This window comes from Mirounga leonina, unplaced genomic scaffold (assembly GCF_011800145.1).
Source record: "Mirounga leonina isolate KUSES-001 unplaced genomic scaffold, KU_Mleo_1.0 Mir_93, whole genome shotgun sequence".
Lineage (NCBI taxonomy): Eukaryota > Metazoa > Chordata > Mammalia > Carnivora > Phocidae > Mirounga > Mirounga leonina.
Window position 1 is genome coordinate 7480619 of NW_023270854.1, and position 16748 is coordinate 7497366.

Consider the following 16748-nt stretch of genomic DNA (forward strand, 5'->3'; position numbering starts at 1 on the left):
AGCAGGTTCACAAGCAGGGGAAGCAGCAGAGGGATAGGGAGAAGCAGACTCCCCGCCGAGCAGGGAGCCTGATGTGGGACTCGATCCCAGGACCCTGGGATCATGACCTAAGCCGAAGGCAGACACTTAACCGACTGAGCCACCCAGGTGCCCCAATCTCACTATTTTAAACTCAGCTGATTAGCAACCTTAATTCCATCGGCAACCTTAATTCTCCTTTGCCATGAAACTAGGAGAATCATAGGTTCCAGGGATTAGGCTGTGGACATCTTTGGAGAGCTCTTAGTCTGCCTACAAGGTACACATCAGAACAAAACACGAAGGATATGAATTCCCTGAGGGGGAAACACTTATATGAACAAATTATGGTCAGAAACTACGAGTACAATGATCTTAAGCATCACCTGGGAAAATACATTCATTTTTCAATCAGAATGTTTATTAAGCAGATAACATGGGCCAAATTCCCATTGAAAAGAAAAGATGGAGAAGTCTTCAGTGGTCAGGCAAAGGTCCCTTTGAGACCCAGTCTGTCCTAGACCATCTCAGGTGTTCTAAAATACTACCAGTAAAGAATGTATTGATTGTAGAGACCTGATATATGATAAGATGTTCGTTAGAATTCCAAGGCTTTTGTCTTTGTTTCAGAGTCAAAATGACAATGTTTAATCTATCTGATTGCTGTGCAAGGTTATCTTTAAAATTAGGAGGGCTCAAAGCACTTTTTTAAAGAAATTACCAGTGTTAGCCATGTCCTGCCTTTTTGCCTTACCTGATATCCTACTTTCCCTTAGAGATACCTAACTTAATTGAGCCAGCACTGAAAAAATCTGCAGTATCAAAATGCATTCTGCAGAAGTGACTAGAATCAGTATTTTATTTACAGATCCAAGACACATTCAGCACAGCTGTACCACTGGCCAAGGCAGGGCTGAAAGTCAGGGTCATTTTTGGAACTTCAATTAAATAGATTACATTCAGAGGGGCACAAATGGAGGCCATTATCATTAAAGTTGAGTTGAGAGAGGTTGCAAACGTGGGCACCACCTGGAGATCACAAGAAAATATGTCTTTGTGCTAGATCTCTAAAGAGTTGGCTTTTATGTTTTCTCCCTGGAAGTAACGCTTGCCCAGAATCATATATCTGACTGTAATAACAAGGTTATATGACTTTACATATTGAAAATATATCTAAACATATGACAATATTACTTTGAACTTCCACTGCACTCTTCACCCAAGGACTTCTCCATCATTAGCTAATTAAATCTCACAGTGTGGAAGGGAAGTATATACTTACCTCATTTTACCAAAGGGAACGTTTTTGAGTGGTTAAATGACAGAGTGAACAGTTACCCCAATGGGAAGGTAGTATGGGGGTGGGGGTGGAAACATTTTGCTGAATAATGTAGATATCTGGGAATGAAGCTCAAAGGTTCACATAAGGGCCATTCATCTTATCTGTCACTTTAGAAGGCTGAATCTAAACGTCACCAGATACATGGAAAATACTGCTCTCACAAATTCTCAGGAAAGGACACCGTAATTCTCCTTACCAAACTATCTTGGCGTCTTTACAAATTAAGTTCTTTATAAAATAAATAAAGCACTGTTTGTAAAAGCAAAACACTAGAAACAACACAAACATCCCTTGATAAAGAGGATGGCAAAATAAATTGTGGTACATTCAAGCATGAAATATTGAATACTATGCAAGCACTAAAAAGAGCAAAACTGGGGTACCTGGGTGCTTCACTTGGTTAAGCGTCTGATTTTGGTTCAGGACTTGATCCCAGAGTCCCAGGATTGAGCCCACATCTGCCTCCCTGCTCAGTGAGGAGTCTGCCCCACCCCCAACTTTTCCCCTCCCCCTCCACTGCCCCATCCCCACTCGTGCTCTCTCTCTAGTGCACACGCGCGCTCTCTCTCTCTCAAATAAATACATTTTAAAAAAATCTTTAAAAAAATAAATAAAAAGAGCAGAATTAACAGAGGTCTATCTATTGGCCCAATGACAATGATGTAATGTTGAACAAAGAAGGTAAGTTACTTAGCAATTTTATAAAAACATGTGAAAATAGAAACTACTGAGTAATTTTATTAAATATAAAATAAATTCGGGTGCCTGGGTGGCTCAGTTGGTTAAGCGACTGCCTTCGGCTCAGGTCATGATCCTGGAGTCCCGGGATCGAGTCCCGCATCGGGCTCCCTGCTCGGCAGGGAGTCTGCTTCTCCCTCTGACCTTCCTCATTCTCATGCTCTCTGTCTCTCATTCTCTCTCTCTCAAATAAATAAATAAAATCTTTTAAAAATAAATAAATAAAGACAAAAAAAATTATTAAAAAAAAAATAAATTCTTGTTTTCAACTTAATGTCTTATTGTTTTTCTTTTTGTAACACCTTACTGAAATATAATTCCTGTGCCATGTAATTCATAAATTTAAAGTGTACATTTCAATGGTTTTTAATATACTTACAGATATGGGCAACTGTCACCACAGGTAATTTTAGACATTTTCATCATCTCAATGAGAAACCCCTCACCTCTTAGCTATTACTGCTCTGTTCCCCCAACGACCACCAAATCTAAGTAAACACTAAATCATTTTGCTTCTGTAGATGTGCCTGTTCTGGATATTTCATATACATGAGATCATGTAGTAGGCGGTCTTCTGTGTCTGGCTTCTTTCACTTGGCATAATGTTTTCAAGGTTCATCCATGTTATAAGGTGTATCAGTACTTCTTACCTTTTTTTAGCTACATAATGTTTCATTGTATAGATATGATTTATCCATTCCACACACCGATGTCTATCCTCTCATGAATTATGGACATTTAGGTTGCTTCTACCTTTCAGCTCTTACGAAGGAGGCTGCTATGAACATTCACGTACAAGTTGTGGGTACGTATTTTCATCTTGGGGGCATGTACCTAGAAGAATTGCCAGGTCACATAGTAACTCTATGTTTACCTTTTTGAGGAACTTTGACTATTTCAGTCCTTTGGGGTATATATCCAGGAGCAGAATTGCTAGGTCATATGTTAATTCTATGTTTAATTTTTTGAGGAACCGACAGACTGTTTTCCACAGTGGCTGCACCATTTTATACCCCCAGCAGCAGAGTGTGAGGGTTCCAATTTCCCCACACCCTGGCCAACAATGTTATTTCCTATTTTTGATTATAGCCAACCTGGAGAGAGTGAAAAGGTATCTCATTTTGGTTTTTTGACTTGCATTTCCTTGATAACTAATGATGTTCCAGACCTTATCATGTGTTTTTGTTTTTGTTTTGGGGGGGGTATGGAAAGAGTATGTTGCAGTTAAGAACAAAATATAAAACTTTCTTGGCAAAAGAAAGAAAAAAGTTCTTTTGATCTCCTTGAATGCAGCACACACAAAAAGTGACGGTTCCCCTAGGCTCCCTCAGGAATGGAGGAATAAGCAGAGGGCAGGAGTGCAGAGATTTCTTTTTCCACGCCCAGGCCTGTGAAAAATGATGACCAAGTGTTAGTCCTGAGCAGGCCCATGGATGGTGTGTATTCCTGGTTAGCCCTCTGGAGTCTGGGAGCATCAGCATCTCCAATAATTTATTTGTATAGGCATACGTCAGAGATACTGTGGGTTCGGGTCCTGGGAGAAGGCACAGGGGGTGTCCTGGGAGATGTGAGCTTCTTGTATAGTGGCAGGCATAGGCATGTAAGTGTCATTGCTGCTGAGGAAGAGGTGGCCCACCTGCTGGGTAAGAGGTCCCATCATGGAGGCAGGCTGGAGAGAAATGGTGTGATCCATCTCTGGTGGCAGAACTGAAGCTGAAGGCTGCATGACGTATGATTGGTGGTGCATCTAGGATGGGTTAGATGCTTGCAGAGGAGATGTCTGAGTCACTCTCTGATCCAAAGACATGGGATCAGAGAGATGGAAGACATGGGGAGAGTGCAGACCGAGCAAGCATCCTGCTGGGGGTGATGTTATAAGGAGCTGGGGAAAACCCATTCTGAAGAGCTGTGGTAGGGTCATGGGTCAAGGCTATACCACCCATATCTGCATTCCTTGGCCAGGCCCATCCATTTTGCACAGATTTTCCTTGGTTCTGTCATTTCTTTGGACCACCATCAGCAAATTTGCAAAGCAAGGGATTAGGTCGAGCTGGTACTCCAGCAGATGCCTTAATATATTTTCCATTAAAGTGGGTGATGATGGCTTCACACTTCTCTGTGGACTCCATTCTTGCAAAGCCAAACCTCTGCTGGTCCCACTGGTGTCTCGGAGGATTTGAGTGGAGATAACCTGGCCAAAGGGCTTCAGCATCCCCTCCGGTTCTTGCTTAACCATTGCTAGTGGAAGCTTTGATAGGTATGAATTTGTGGGGTCCTGCTCCTGTTGCTTTGTCATCTGTGCCTGTATGCCACTGGCTTTCAGTGCTGTGACAGCTTTCTGTGCTGCTGAAGGACTGTCAAAGTCCACAAAACCACAGCCTTTGCATTTGTTTGTGCTCTTGTCCAGTATGACCTCGGTGGAGACTGGTACAATTTTACAAGGTTCTGGTCAGTAAGTGCCTGATTGTAACCCCTGGATATAGAGGTTGGTTTTGTTCAGCTGGTCATTTCCATTGCTCCCACTGCTGCTGCTAGGGGTACTGTTGCTTGGACTAGTTGATGCCATCTGCTGAGGCAAGGACACATACAGCTTCTTGTTGTTTTTGTTATAGCCAAAAGTTGAAATCCCAGGCCTGGAAACCACTGAGAGCAGCATTTTCTCTTGAATGTAAGGTGGCTGAGCCTTTTCATGTGTTTATTGGCCATTTAGATATCTTCTTTGAAGAACTGTCTATTCAGATTTTTTGCCCATTTTTAAATTGGGTTGTCTTTTTATTGCTGAGTTGTAAAGATTTTTGTTGTTGTTTTAACATATTTTGGATAAAAGATATTTATTAGATATATGGTTTGCAAATGTTTTCTCCTACTCCTGGCTTCACTCTTCACTTTCTTGATAGTAACCTTAGAAGCACAAAATTTTAAATTGTGATGATGTCCAATTTACCTTTTTAAATTTTTGTTTGTGCTTTTGCTGCCATGTCTAAGAAACCACTGCCTAATTTACACTTATGAAAATTTATGCCTATTTTTTTCCCCAAGAATTTTATAGTTTTAAGTGCTTGCATTTAGGACCTTGATCCATTTTAAGTTCATTTTGTAGATGGTGTGAGATATAGATCCAAATTGATTCTTTTGCATGTGGATATCCAGTTGTCCCATTTGTCGAAAAAAAAATTCTTTCCTTGTTGAATTGTTGTGGCACATTTGTTGATAATCACTCACAAATGTGAATGATTATTTCTGGACTTTCAATTGTATTCCATTGGTGAGTGTATATGTCTGTCCTTACGTCAGTACCACACACTCTTGAATACTGTAGTTTTGTAATAAGTTTTGAAATTGGGAAGAAGTCCTTCAATTTTGTTCTTTTTTGAGATTGTTTTGGCCAGTCTGATTCCCTTAATTTCCACATGAATATAAGCCAGTAGTATCCATATTGTTTCCATATGGATAAGCTTATTAATTTTATGAGAAAGGTAGCTGGGTATTTGAAAAGAGATTGCTTTAAATCTGTAGTGCAATTTGGGGAGTATTGTCATTTTAACAATACAAAATCTTCCAATCAATGACAAGGATGTCTTTCTATTTATTTAGGTCTTCTAAAATGTCTTTCAATGGGGCTCCTAAGTGGCTTAGTTGGTTAAGCATCTGCCTTCGGCTCAGCTCATGATCCCAGGATCCTGGGATTGAGTTCTGCATTGAGTTCCCTGCTCAGTGGGAAGCCTGCTTCTCCCTCTCCCACTCTCCCTATTTGTGTTCCCTCTTTTGCTGTCTTTCTCTCTGTCAAATAAATAAATAAAATCTTTATTTTTTATTTTTTTATTTTTAAAGATTTTATTTATTTATTTGACAGAGGGAGACACAGCGAGAGAGGGAACACAAGCAGGGGGAGTGGGAGAGGGAGAAGCAGGCTTCCCACTGAGAGGGAGCCCGATGCGGGGCTCGATCCCAGGACCCTGGGATCACGACCTTAGCTGAAGGCAGATGCTTAATGACTGAGCCACCCAGGCACCCCATAAATAAAATCTTTAAAAAAATGTCTTTCAATGATATTTTGTAGTTTTCCATGTAGATGTCTTATATTTATGTTAAATTTATTCCCAATTATTTTATTCTTTTTAATGTTATTGTAAATGTAAAATTTTTTTAATTTAATTTTTGGATTGTTTATTTCTTGTGTAGAGAAATGGAATATGATTTTGTATATTGATTTTGTATTTTGTAACCTTGCTAAAGTCTTTCCTTTGGTCTAATAGTTTCCTTGTGGATTCCTTAGAATTTTCTACATGTAAGGTCATGTCAACTGCAAATAGAAATAGATTTACTTTTCCTTACTAATCTGGAATGTCTTTTATTTCTTTTTCTTGCCAATTACTCTCAGTAATACTTCCAGTACAATGTTGAACAGCAATGGTGATAGCAGATATCCTTGTCTGCTTCTCCACATCTATAATTAAGACCCCTATTTATTAAATTGTGCAAAGAAAGCAGAGTTCAAATCCGTGTTGTTTTGCTATTTGAAGTGGAACATGAATATATCTTGTTTCAATTCTTCCACTTTAAAATGGCATAAAGTATTTATTACCTTTCTATTTTGGTATTGGAAAAATGAATTAGAATTGATGATCCCCTTAAAAATTAAATATTATATAAATTCATAGGACAAAATTATGGAGCATGATTAGGACAATTCGTAAGTAGGGGATGAAACCTTTAGCCAAAATCATTTTACCTTCTTAAAAATCAGAATTATTGGGGTGCCTGGGTGGCTCAGCTGGTTAAGCAACTGACTCTTGATCTCAGCTCAGGTGTTGATCTCAGGGTCGTGAGTTCAAGCCCCACATTGGGATTCATGATGGGTGTGGCACCTACTTAAAAAAAAAACAAATAAAGATTAGAATTATTAATGAATCATGATCTTTTTTAAAAACTTTTTTTAAGATTTACTTATTTTGAGAGAGAGACAGAGAGTGTGAGCATGGGGCGGGGAGAGGGGCAGAGGGAGAGAGAGAATCTCAAGCGGACTCCCTGCTGAGAGGGAGCCCGAGTGCAGAGCTCAACATGGGGCTCAATCCACCACCCTAAGATAATGACCCCAGCTGAAATCAAGAGTCTGACGCCCAACTGACCAAGCCACCCAGGCACCCTGAATCATGATCTTTATTCTTGAGTAAGGCAGGCTGGGGTCCAGGTGACTTTCTGGAACACACACAGAATGTTTGCCTACCCTGGGGGACCATGAATAACTTGAATAACCATGAATAACCCACATCTATTGGTTAGAGTCTTTTTGTTTATGAATCCTGCTTGTTTGCTCTTTTTGTATGTTGTCTTGATAAATAAATTAATATTTTAATTCATGTAAAGATGGCTTGTAGAAGGATTTCTCCCTTTGGGCCAATAATTTCTTTCCTTTGAAAAATGAGGAAAAGAAGGTTAGAGAACTCCCTTTGTCCTGGAAATTGTGCCTGGGTTTGGCTGCATCAATAGCTGGAAGGTCTTGAGCACCTCTGCCTTTGAGGTCTCCCACAATGAGCAGAAAGATTGCTTCTTGGGGCACCTGGGTGGCTCAGTCGTTAAGCATCTGCCTTCAGCTCAGGTCATGATCCCAGAGTCCTGGGATCAAGCCCCGCACTGGGTTCTCTTCTTGGCAGGAAGCCTGCTTCTCCCTCTCCCACTTCCCCTGCTTGTGTTCCCTCTCTCACGTTCTCTCTCTGTCAAATAAATAAAAAAGAAAAAAAAAGAAAGACTGCTTCTTGGGCCAGGTTCCTCTGAGCTCTCTCTGCTGATCGGAGCTACCTTGTGGTTATACTTGGAGGTAGTACTGACATACGATATAATATTGCATTTGCTCCCTAGAGAGACAATTATTTCAGTCCATTCAGGCTACTATAACAAAATACCATAGACTGGATGGGGATGTCTTATAAACAACAGAAATTTACTTCTCACAGCTCTAGAGGCTGGAAAGCCCAAGATCGAAGTGCTAACAAATTCAGCGTCTGGTGGGGACCAGCTTCCTGGTTCATAGATAGCTCTTTTTTCTGTGTCTTCACATAACAGAGAGGGGAGGGATCTATTTGGAACATCTTTTAAAAAAGCACGAGTCCCATTCATGAGGCTTCACCTTCATGACCTAGTAACTTCTCAAAAGTCCCACCTCCTAATACCATCACAATGGGGATTATATTTTAACATATGAATTTTGGGGAGGGGGGACACCAAACATTCAATGTGGCAAAGAGGCATCCTCAAGTTTGACAGCCACTAAAATAGCTATTATTTGTAGCTACTACCTATTATGGAGGTCTTGGGGTAAGTGCTTTCCTTGATTTATCTCCTTTGGTCCTCACACATGTCCTATCAGTGTGTGCTATCTTTAACCGCAATTTCTACTTGTAGAAGCTGGATTAGGGGTTATAGAGGCATCAGGGTTTTTCCCCCTTCCCAACATTCTTTCCCCCCATTTTCTGTTCATCCCACCCCTTTCCTTAGTGGAAGTCTTCTGCCCAACTACTTCTAACTCCAGTACGATTATAATACCCTGCCCTGCACTTCAGAGTGTAAGTAAGTAACTTAGGATCAGGCAATCTCATAATGGCTAATCCTGATGGGGTTTCCCATCATGGATTTTATATCTGGATGTTGGGAGAAAGAAATGTTCTTCTTTCTTCTTGGGTCACTATATGAGAAGATGGAAGTCTGAACCATACTTCTCTCTTGCCCTATATATTTTGGGAGAATCCTGCCCGTTATACAAAAGAATGGGACAAACATACTGAGGGAAGCAAGACTAAGATGTTGAGAAAAAGAATATTAATATTTGTTGAGTCTCTGAGGCCCGATCCTTTTTAGAGCGAGATAATAAATCTCATTTTTGCTTACTCCTTTGAGTGAAATTTTTGTCATCTGCAACCAAGAAAGTTAATTAGCTTACCCATAATTATGCAATTAAGAAGGTTGCAAAGCTGGTTTTAAACCTGTCTGGCTCCAAGGTTTGTAGTCTGTGTAATAGTTTGCTTAGTTTATATGACTATGAGCCAGAGATTTTAAGTTAGTTAAGTAACAGAAATAAAGGGTAGGAAATGCATATGATCCCAACTGACAGACCTACCCAAGTATTAGAATTCATGTTCAAATTATGAGGAAGGGCAAAATTGCACGACTTTTCCAGGAAAAAAAGAATAAAGCATTTCTTTTTCTCCTGGAATAAAATCACCACAGATAGTAGTATGAGTTCTTAGGAGAGTCACTGAATATTTCCTGTGACTTTTTTTTTTTTTTTTTTTAAGATTTTATTTATTTTTTTGACAGAGAGAGACACAGCGAGAGAGGGAACACAAGCAGGGGGAGTGGGAGAGGGAGAAGCAGGCCTCCCGCAGAGCAGGGAGCCCGATGTGGGGCTCGATCCCAGGACCCTGGGATCATGACCTGAGCCGAAGGCAGACGCCCAACCGACTGAGCCACCCAGGCGCCCCTTCCTGTGACTTTTGATACAAATATCTTCATCTAAGCCAAAGGATCCAGTATAGCAGACTGAGGCAATGCCAGCGATTTGTGGGTATGACTGAAAGGGCGAAGGATGGTTGAAAATGAAGCAGAGTTCAACAATTAGAATTTGACCTGTGGTCCTGGAGCCACATGTTTTTCTCCATAATGTTGCATGGTTTGTGATAAGCAGATCCCAACATATAAGGTCTCTACTCTTCATTCCGTTCCCGATCCATACATACACTGCTACCTGAATGACTATCAAATATTTACCATCAGGTAAAATTCAACATGTTTTTATTATAAGTTAGCATTTAAAGAAATATAACAAAAACTATTGTAAGTACAAGTAGAAAATTACAAATATACATACATACAGTTCTCCATACATCCACACAGATATCTATTGCCCATTTTTTTTTCAAGTAGTTGGGCATCATTTAAAAAACCTACATTGAAGTTCAAAATGATTAAAAGCCCCAGTTGCTGACTGGGATGTAGTAACAGAAAATTAATAACTAAAGGATATGCAGGACAGACTTGATGATTAAAAACCTCCTCCTAAATAGATCTTGGGTGAAACTGAAAGTATGAAAATAGCAGTTTCAGAATGCTTGAGAGTTCTAACCACAGTTAGAACATTATAAATCTAAATTCATGATATATGGTTAAAGCTTTTCTTAGATGTGGGTTCATGGAATTCTCTATAACTAAATAAGAAAGAATGAAGACAAACAACAAAACCTTTAGCTCAAGAAGTGAGAAAAGGAACTGTAAAACAAACCTAAGGAAGGAACGAGAAAGTTACGGATAATAAATAAAAGTACAGTAAATACATTAGAGTATGACTATTCTTTTTAGCAGAATTAATAAGTTGAAGATTGATTCTTTAAGGAAGAATTGGCAAATCAATACTTAGTCTAATAGAAAAATGATACACAATTGCTTTGAATGTAATAAGCAGGACTTAATGATTTTTTCTAATTATGAAAACAATATATGCTCAACAATAACAATAAAAATTAGAAAATAAAAGCAACATAAAACCATTTTTGATGGATGGCTACTAGACATACTGTGGTTGGTCATTTCACAGTGTATACAAATATCAAATCATGCCGTACACCTGAAACTGATATAATGTTTTATGCCCATCATATCTCATTAAAAAAGGAGACCATTTCATTTTTGACCCCCCTTTTTGCTTGCAACATGCTTGTTTTAAATTATAGTTGACCCCTGAACAACAGGGTTTGGGGGCATTGAGCCTTGTGCTGTCAAAAATCCATGTCTAACTTTTGATTCCCCAAAAACTTAACTACCAATCGTCCACTGTTGACACGAACCCTACCAGTAACAAATAGTCGATTAACACATATTTTGCATGTTATATGTAGTACACACTGTATTCATACAATATAGCAAGCTACAGAAAAGAAAATGTTAAGAAAATCATAAGGAAGGGAAAACACATCTATAGTACAGTCATACTGTACTATATCTATTGAAAAAAATTTGTGCATCAGTGGACCCGGGCAGTTCAAACCCATGTTGATCAAGAGTCAACTGTAATTTATTTTTCTCCCACAGTATTATCATCCCTTCCCCACTGACATCCTCAGTGTCTCATCATCTAAGACTTTCATCTTACAATTATCTTTGAAAAGTTATTTCCATTACTCCTTTGTACCATCATGTGTATTTTGATCCTGATACTTCAAATCCACAACTACAGCCTTCATGCTTCAGTAACTACAGAAACTTCTCAGCTGGTATAACTGTTTCCACTTTTTGGTCCATTTGGCACAGTATCTATCAGGAGCTCTTCTCTTTCCTGAGCCTTGAGAAACGCAGCCCGATACCGCCTTGGCCAGTGAGGCTTAGGTATGGACTAGTGGAACATTGGTTAAATAACCACACCTCTTTTTCTTCCCACTCTCCAATTTCCTACTTGTGTCTCCTATTCACCACAGAGGGACAAATGGAGAATAACTAGCATGCTAGTAGCCCCTTCACTTCCCTTCCTCCCAGGGGTAATTTGGCCGCATAGAATTGCTCTTTCCCTGGGCACCTGGGTGGCTCGGTTGGTTAAGCGACTGCCTTCGGCTCAGGTCATGACCCTGGAGTCCCGGGATCGAGTCCCGCATCGGGCTCCCTGCTCAGCAAGGGGTCTGCTTCTGCCTCTGACCCTCCCCCCCCTCATGTTTTCTCTCCCCTCCCATTTTCCCCCTAAAAAAAAAAAATAAAATCTTTAAAAAAAAAAAAAGAATTGCTCTTTCCCTGACCTCGACAGACGCATTCCGAATCCGTGCTTTGCATGCACTGTTTTCTCTGGCAGGAATCCCCTTACCCCATTTCTTCGCCTGGCAAACAAATTCCTACTTACCCTTCAAGATCCAGCTCAAACATCACCACTTTCTAGCCTACGCACCTCGCAGAAGCAGCAAGGTCCCACGAATGTTACAAAGAAAAATGAAGGTCAGGCCCTCAATCGGCCACTTAACTAGTTGGTCTGACTGTGGTTGAGGAACTTCTCTGACTTTACGCTCCCTTTTTTTGCGAAATAATAATGGATATTATACCTGCCTTGACATCCCTTTCCAAGGGAAATTGAAAGCATCCGTGAGAGAAAATGTTCTCTAAAATGCAAATCATTTTACAAATTTAATTTTGTTGCTCTTAGCACGGCTTAGAATTTTTTTTCCTTCTGTTTGTTCAGTGCAAAAGCCAACTATGGGGCATTCAAATATCAATTCATACCCTTGCCCTGCCCCCCATTTTTTTTGTTTCTACGGCCCCCTTTTTTCTCTTCTGTGCTTATTTCCTTCCCGACCCCCTTTCCTTTCGTGACTTGCCTGTTTGCAGCGAACTTCAGTATCCGAGGACACTGCTTGCCTTTGCGGGTACATTTTACAGTTAAAGTGATTTTAGTAACGAACGGGGATGGGGCGGTTGTGGATGTGCGGGAATCCAAACCCAACCTAACTCTGCATGGTACATTGGAAAGTTCTGGGAACCGAGAATTCAGATGGGCCGGGCCAGAGCGACTTTGCAGGGCCAGGCTCGGCTCTGCCGGGACTTCCGCAGCCCGCGCGGGAGTCCGCGCCGGAGCCCGCGCTGGGATCCCGGAACCCCAGGAAGGTGGGTGCAGTGGCGGGACCGGAATTCCGGGAGGGAAGCACAAATGGGCGAAGACCACAACTCCCGACGTGCTCCGCGGCCGGGGCGGGTTCTACTCCCTGCCTGTCTCCTCATTCTTTCCCGTTCTTAGGACAAAGACTACTGTCTAGGGACTGCGTAGTAGTAATTACAGAGAGACTGTAAGCTTCTGTGGAGTCGCGGGGGCCCTGCAGCAGCTCATGCGGTGCCTCCTGTTCGTCTGGTGGTTCTCTGCTACATTGCGGAACTCAACAGCCCGACCGGCCGGGTTTCCATGGGGACACTAATTGTACACGGACGCTGTGGCGCGGCAGTTTAATTCTCCGGCGGCGGCTGATGGAGCGGGACGAGATGGTCTTGACGGGGCTCATCAGGAAACTCGGTAACAGGCTGAGTTGCCCCTCGCTGCAGTCACCCTTCTGTCGTGGCCACTTGCTAAGAATGGCCGTGTAACGTTTTCGAGGCCGGTCCACCCCGAGACGGCTCGCTGATCCTGGCCTCGCCGGGGCAGCCGCCGGGAACCCATCTCGGACTTGGTGTAAACTGAGCAGTTCGCGTCGCGAATGCGGCAGAGGCCCGCCTGTGAAAGAATTCGCTTTAGTTCCCTCTTCACCCTGCCCTCGTCCCCGCGTAAATAGCTGAGTGGTAGGGTAAATTCGGGGGGGCGGGGGCGTCTCTCTGGAGTTGGGCAGCAGCTCAGTGTGCTGCACTTTGACAGGTCATCGGCTGGCCGAGATCCGGGAACGCGCTCTCAAGAATATTCTCTGCAAGGTTGAGCACAACTTGGTCTGTTGCGATGATCTGGTTCGGGAGAGGCTACTTTTTCTCCATTTGCTGGAATGGTTCAATTTCCCGTCTGTTCCAATGAAAGAAGAGGTTCTCAGCCTTTTGAACAGATTGGTTAAGGTAGGATCATTTTGAAATAAAATCAGAAGAGCGGTCATTTAATTGTAGCATTTTTTTGAAAGTTAAATAATTACAACTTTTTTTCTAACCAACGAGAGACGTTGAATTTTAATTCCTCAGGGTATATAACGCTCCGCTTCCTTTGATCTTATTTGTAATGTTGAACCTCACATTACTGTGCTCTCTGAAGTAACAGAACTTCTGAGTTTTGGTGTGTTCTGATTTTTTTGGAATCATCTTTGGAAGTCGGTATTTGTCATTCTGTTTTTCTTTTTGTTCTGTTATTTGCGTGTTAGTAATTAGATGTGTCTGTATGGAAGAGAACATGGTTAAAGTTAAAGTTAAAGTGTTTTTTTTTTTTTTTCCATGATCAATGGTTTATTCCAGAGGGGAAAGCCCAAGCTGAATGCCCCCCTTCTCCCCCTGGCCAGCTGGCCCCCGCCTCCTTGCCCCCAGGGCCCTTGGGAGGGATGGTGAGAGGAGGAAGGGCCCCACCTTGCTGCTCCTACTTTGGTCCCTCTCCAGGCCCTGTGCCCCATGACAGCGTGTGACATGGAAGGTAGTCAGAGGGAGGAGGAAGATGGATGGGGGCAGTGGATGAGGGTGGGCGGCAGTGGGTAAGCTACCCTTAGAAATAATACCTCAAGTATGTGAAATTGCGTTTTCTGTATCTGTTTTTCAGATTTATGTTCCTCAGCCTGTTTTGAGAGTAGTTGTCAGGGTTAAATGTCAAGAGTGCTAGTGTAGCCTTTCAAAACTAAGTCACTGTGTGGTCATAGGGGATTGTTCCTTTGGCATTCTTTGGCGGGGATAGGGTGAGAGTCTGTGGGGAGAGGTAATCCATTTTATAAGTAGGAACAGGAGTTTATAGTGTGCATTTCTAGTGCTTAATGTCTGGGCTTTTCTGTCATAAGTGGTTATCACGTGGTTTATGTATGTCTCTATAGATCTATGTCGTATACATGGAAGTTCTTTACTTTTACATGTATCAATGCAAGATTTATTTTTTAAAAAAGGAATATCTAGAATACTAAAAATAATTTCATGTTTTTGTTGCTGTAAGACAAAGTGTAGAAATTTTGATATATATGGGTTATTCTCAAGACTCTCCTCTTCTTATTTCAGTATTCCCCAGCAGTCCAGCATTTGGTTGATCTTGGTGCAGTCGAATTCTTATCTAAACTTCGTTCTAATGTGGAGCCGAATCTGCAGGCTGAAATTGATGGCATTCTGGATGGACTTTTTATTCTTCCTTCAGAAGATGCTGCGCTATATTCTGCATCTTACCAAACCAAACAAACTGGTAACTCTTTGGAATCAATGTGACGCATTCTGTTAAAATAGAAATATATTGGTTCTAGTGTTTAATTCTAAGGAAAGGGACCTTAGGTTAAAAAAAAAAAAAAAAAAAAAGATCATGTTCTCGCATTAAGTTACATGAGCTTGACCTTTTCCCCGCCTTCTACAGTTATTCAGAGGAGGATACATTTGTATTCGTTGCTTTTTTGGTCAAGGGGCCTTAGATGCCAGAGATTTTCTTTTTTGAGACTACTTTACAGATTACTTCTACAATAATAACAAATTTTCAACAATAGCAATAATAACAATATTGTGTTCCCATTCTTATTGCAACTGAACTGCTGAATTTGTAATCACATGTGACAGAGAGTCGTCAAAGATACTGAAAGATAGTGCTTGATTCCCGAAGGTTGAAGTGGTCAGGAGCTACATAACTGGAGTAAGAGAGAGGAGGAGATGGGCTAAGAAGCAGAGATGAGCCCTTGAATAAATACTTTGTAACAGATTCTTTATGTACATTATGGATGTTTTTATTACAACAAATAGTTGTATTTGCTGAATCTTAAAAGGGAGGGGACCCCCCCATTAAAAACTTGCTCAGCATTTACATTTTTTTCCTCTATAAGGAGACTCTTCAGGTAAAAAAAAACTGTTATTTTTCTAGTTTTTAAAATGATTGTAAAACTTAAGAGAAACATTAATATTTGAAAAGAGTAAATTTCACTTTTAGCAAATAAAGAACCAGTAATATAGTAATATATATTTTCTTCTCAGAATTGCCACAACAACCTGAAATTTTAATAGGATATTTTCCTCAAGACAAAAGTAATTTCCAGCAGATGGAAGTGTCTCCACGACCAATGGGTGTGTATATATATATATATAGAGAGAGAGAGAGAGAGAGAGAGAGAGAGAGAGAGAGTAGATGCTGTTGACTTGGTAAATCAGAAATTAATGTACTTTTCTTCGTTGGTGTAGACATATTGTGGTCCAACTTGAATGTTTCAGCACTGAACTGAATGTTTCAGTTTCCTCAAATTAGTTTAAGATGTAGAGTCTAAATGGTAACATTTTATGTTATTCTAACTGCATTCGAGCAATTCTGGAGGTGGGTGGTGACGGTGGCAGTAGTCCTCAGGGCCTACTGAACACAGATTTGTCAGGAACGGTGCCATGCACTATATATATGTCATGGTATTTATTCTCCAGCTCACTAAGTGGTACTGTTCATCCAGTTACTCAAGCCAAAGACTCAGGATCATTTGGGTTTCTTCATTTATCTTTATCCCAGCATCCAGTTGATTGAAGAGTTCTGATTTAGAGCCTCTCTCTCTCCCCGGAATCTCTTCCAAGTTTTTTCATGTCTGGCTGTGTCTCTGCTCACATGTTACTTCCTCAGAGAGAACTTCCTGAGGACTCTAGCTAGTGATCACTTTCTGTCTATGTCTAGTTTTCTTCCTAACATACATCATAATCTGAAATTACGTATTTATTTACCTCTTTTTGTCTCCCTGTTTATAAGCTTAATAATAGCTGTGAATACTGCTTTATCCCCAGTGAGCAGAACAATGCCAAAAACTTATTAGGCCCTCTGTGTATTCTTTGAATGAATGAATGAATGAATCTTCACTGGCGTTCCAGTGAAATTGATATTGTTACTATCTCCATTTTACTGATGAAGGCACTGAGGCTTAGAAGGATAAAACCTTTATTCTGGATAATGCAGTTAGGGAATAATTAAGTAAACATGTACCTAACAGTTTATTGCCTGCACAGTTGCAATGAAAAGGTTGTG

At 40.9% G+C, this 16748-nt stretch overlaps 1 protein-coding gene, 1 long non-coding RNA gene and 1 pseudogene across 4 annotated transcripts in view; 1 reads left to right on the top strand and 2 right to left on the bottom strand.

The window, feature by feature from the left end:
• LOC118004650 overlaps window positions 1-6870 on the bottom strand; it is a 41130-nt gene extending 34260 nt beyond the window's left edge. For both annotated transcript variants that reach the window (XR_004677655.1, XR_004677654.1), the window contains exon 1: window positions 6831-6870. This is a non-coding gene — a long non-coding RNA (uncharacterized LOC118004650). The remainder of the gene's footprint in view (window positions 1-6830) is intronic.
• LOC118004649 lies at window positions 3336-4754 on the bottom strand (annotated as a pseudogene).
• A 5966-nt stretch (window positions 6871-12836) lies between the features above and the next one.
• Window positions 12837-16748, top strand: part of RTTN (rotatin) — a 152266-nt gene continuing 148354 nt past the window's right edge. For both annotated transcript variants that reach the window (XM_034996118.1, XM_034996119.1), the window contains exons 1-4: window positions 12837-13130; window positions 13467-13654; window positions 14780-14957; window positions 15728-15817. In XM_034996118.1, coding sequence (XP_034852009.1) covers window positions 13085-13130; window positions 13467-13654; window positions 14780-14957; window positions 15728-15817 — 502 coding nt within the window. In that variant the 5' untranslated portion in view covers window positions 12837-13084. The remainder of the gene's footprint in view (window positions 13131-13466; window positions 13655-14779; window positions 14958-15727; window positions 15818-16748) is intronic.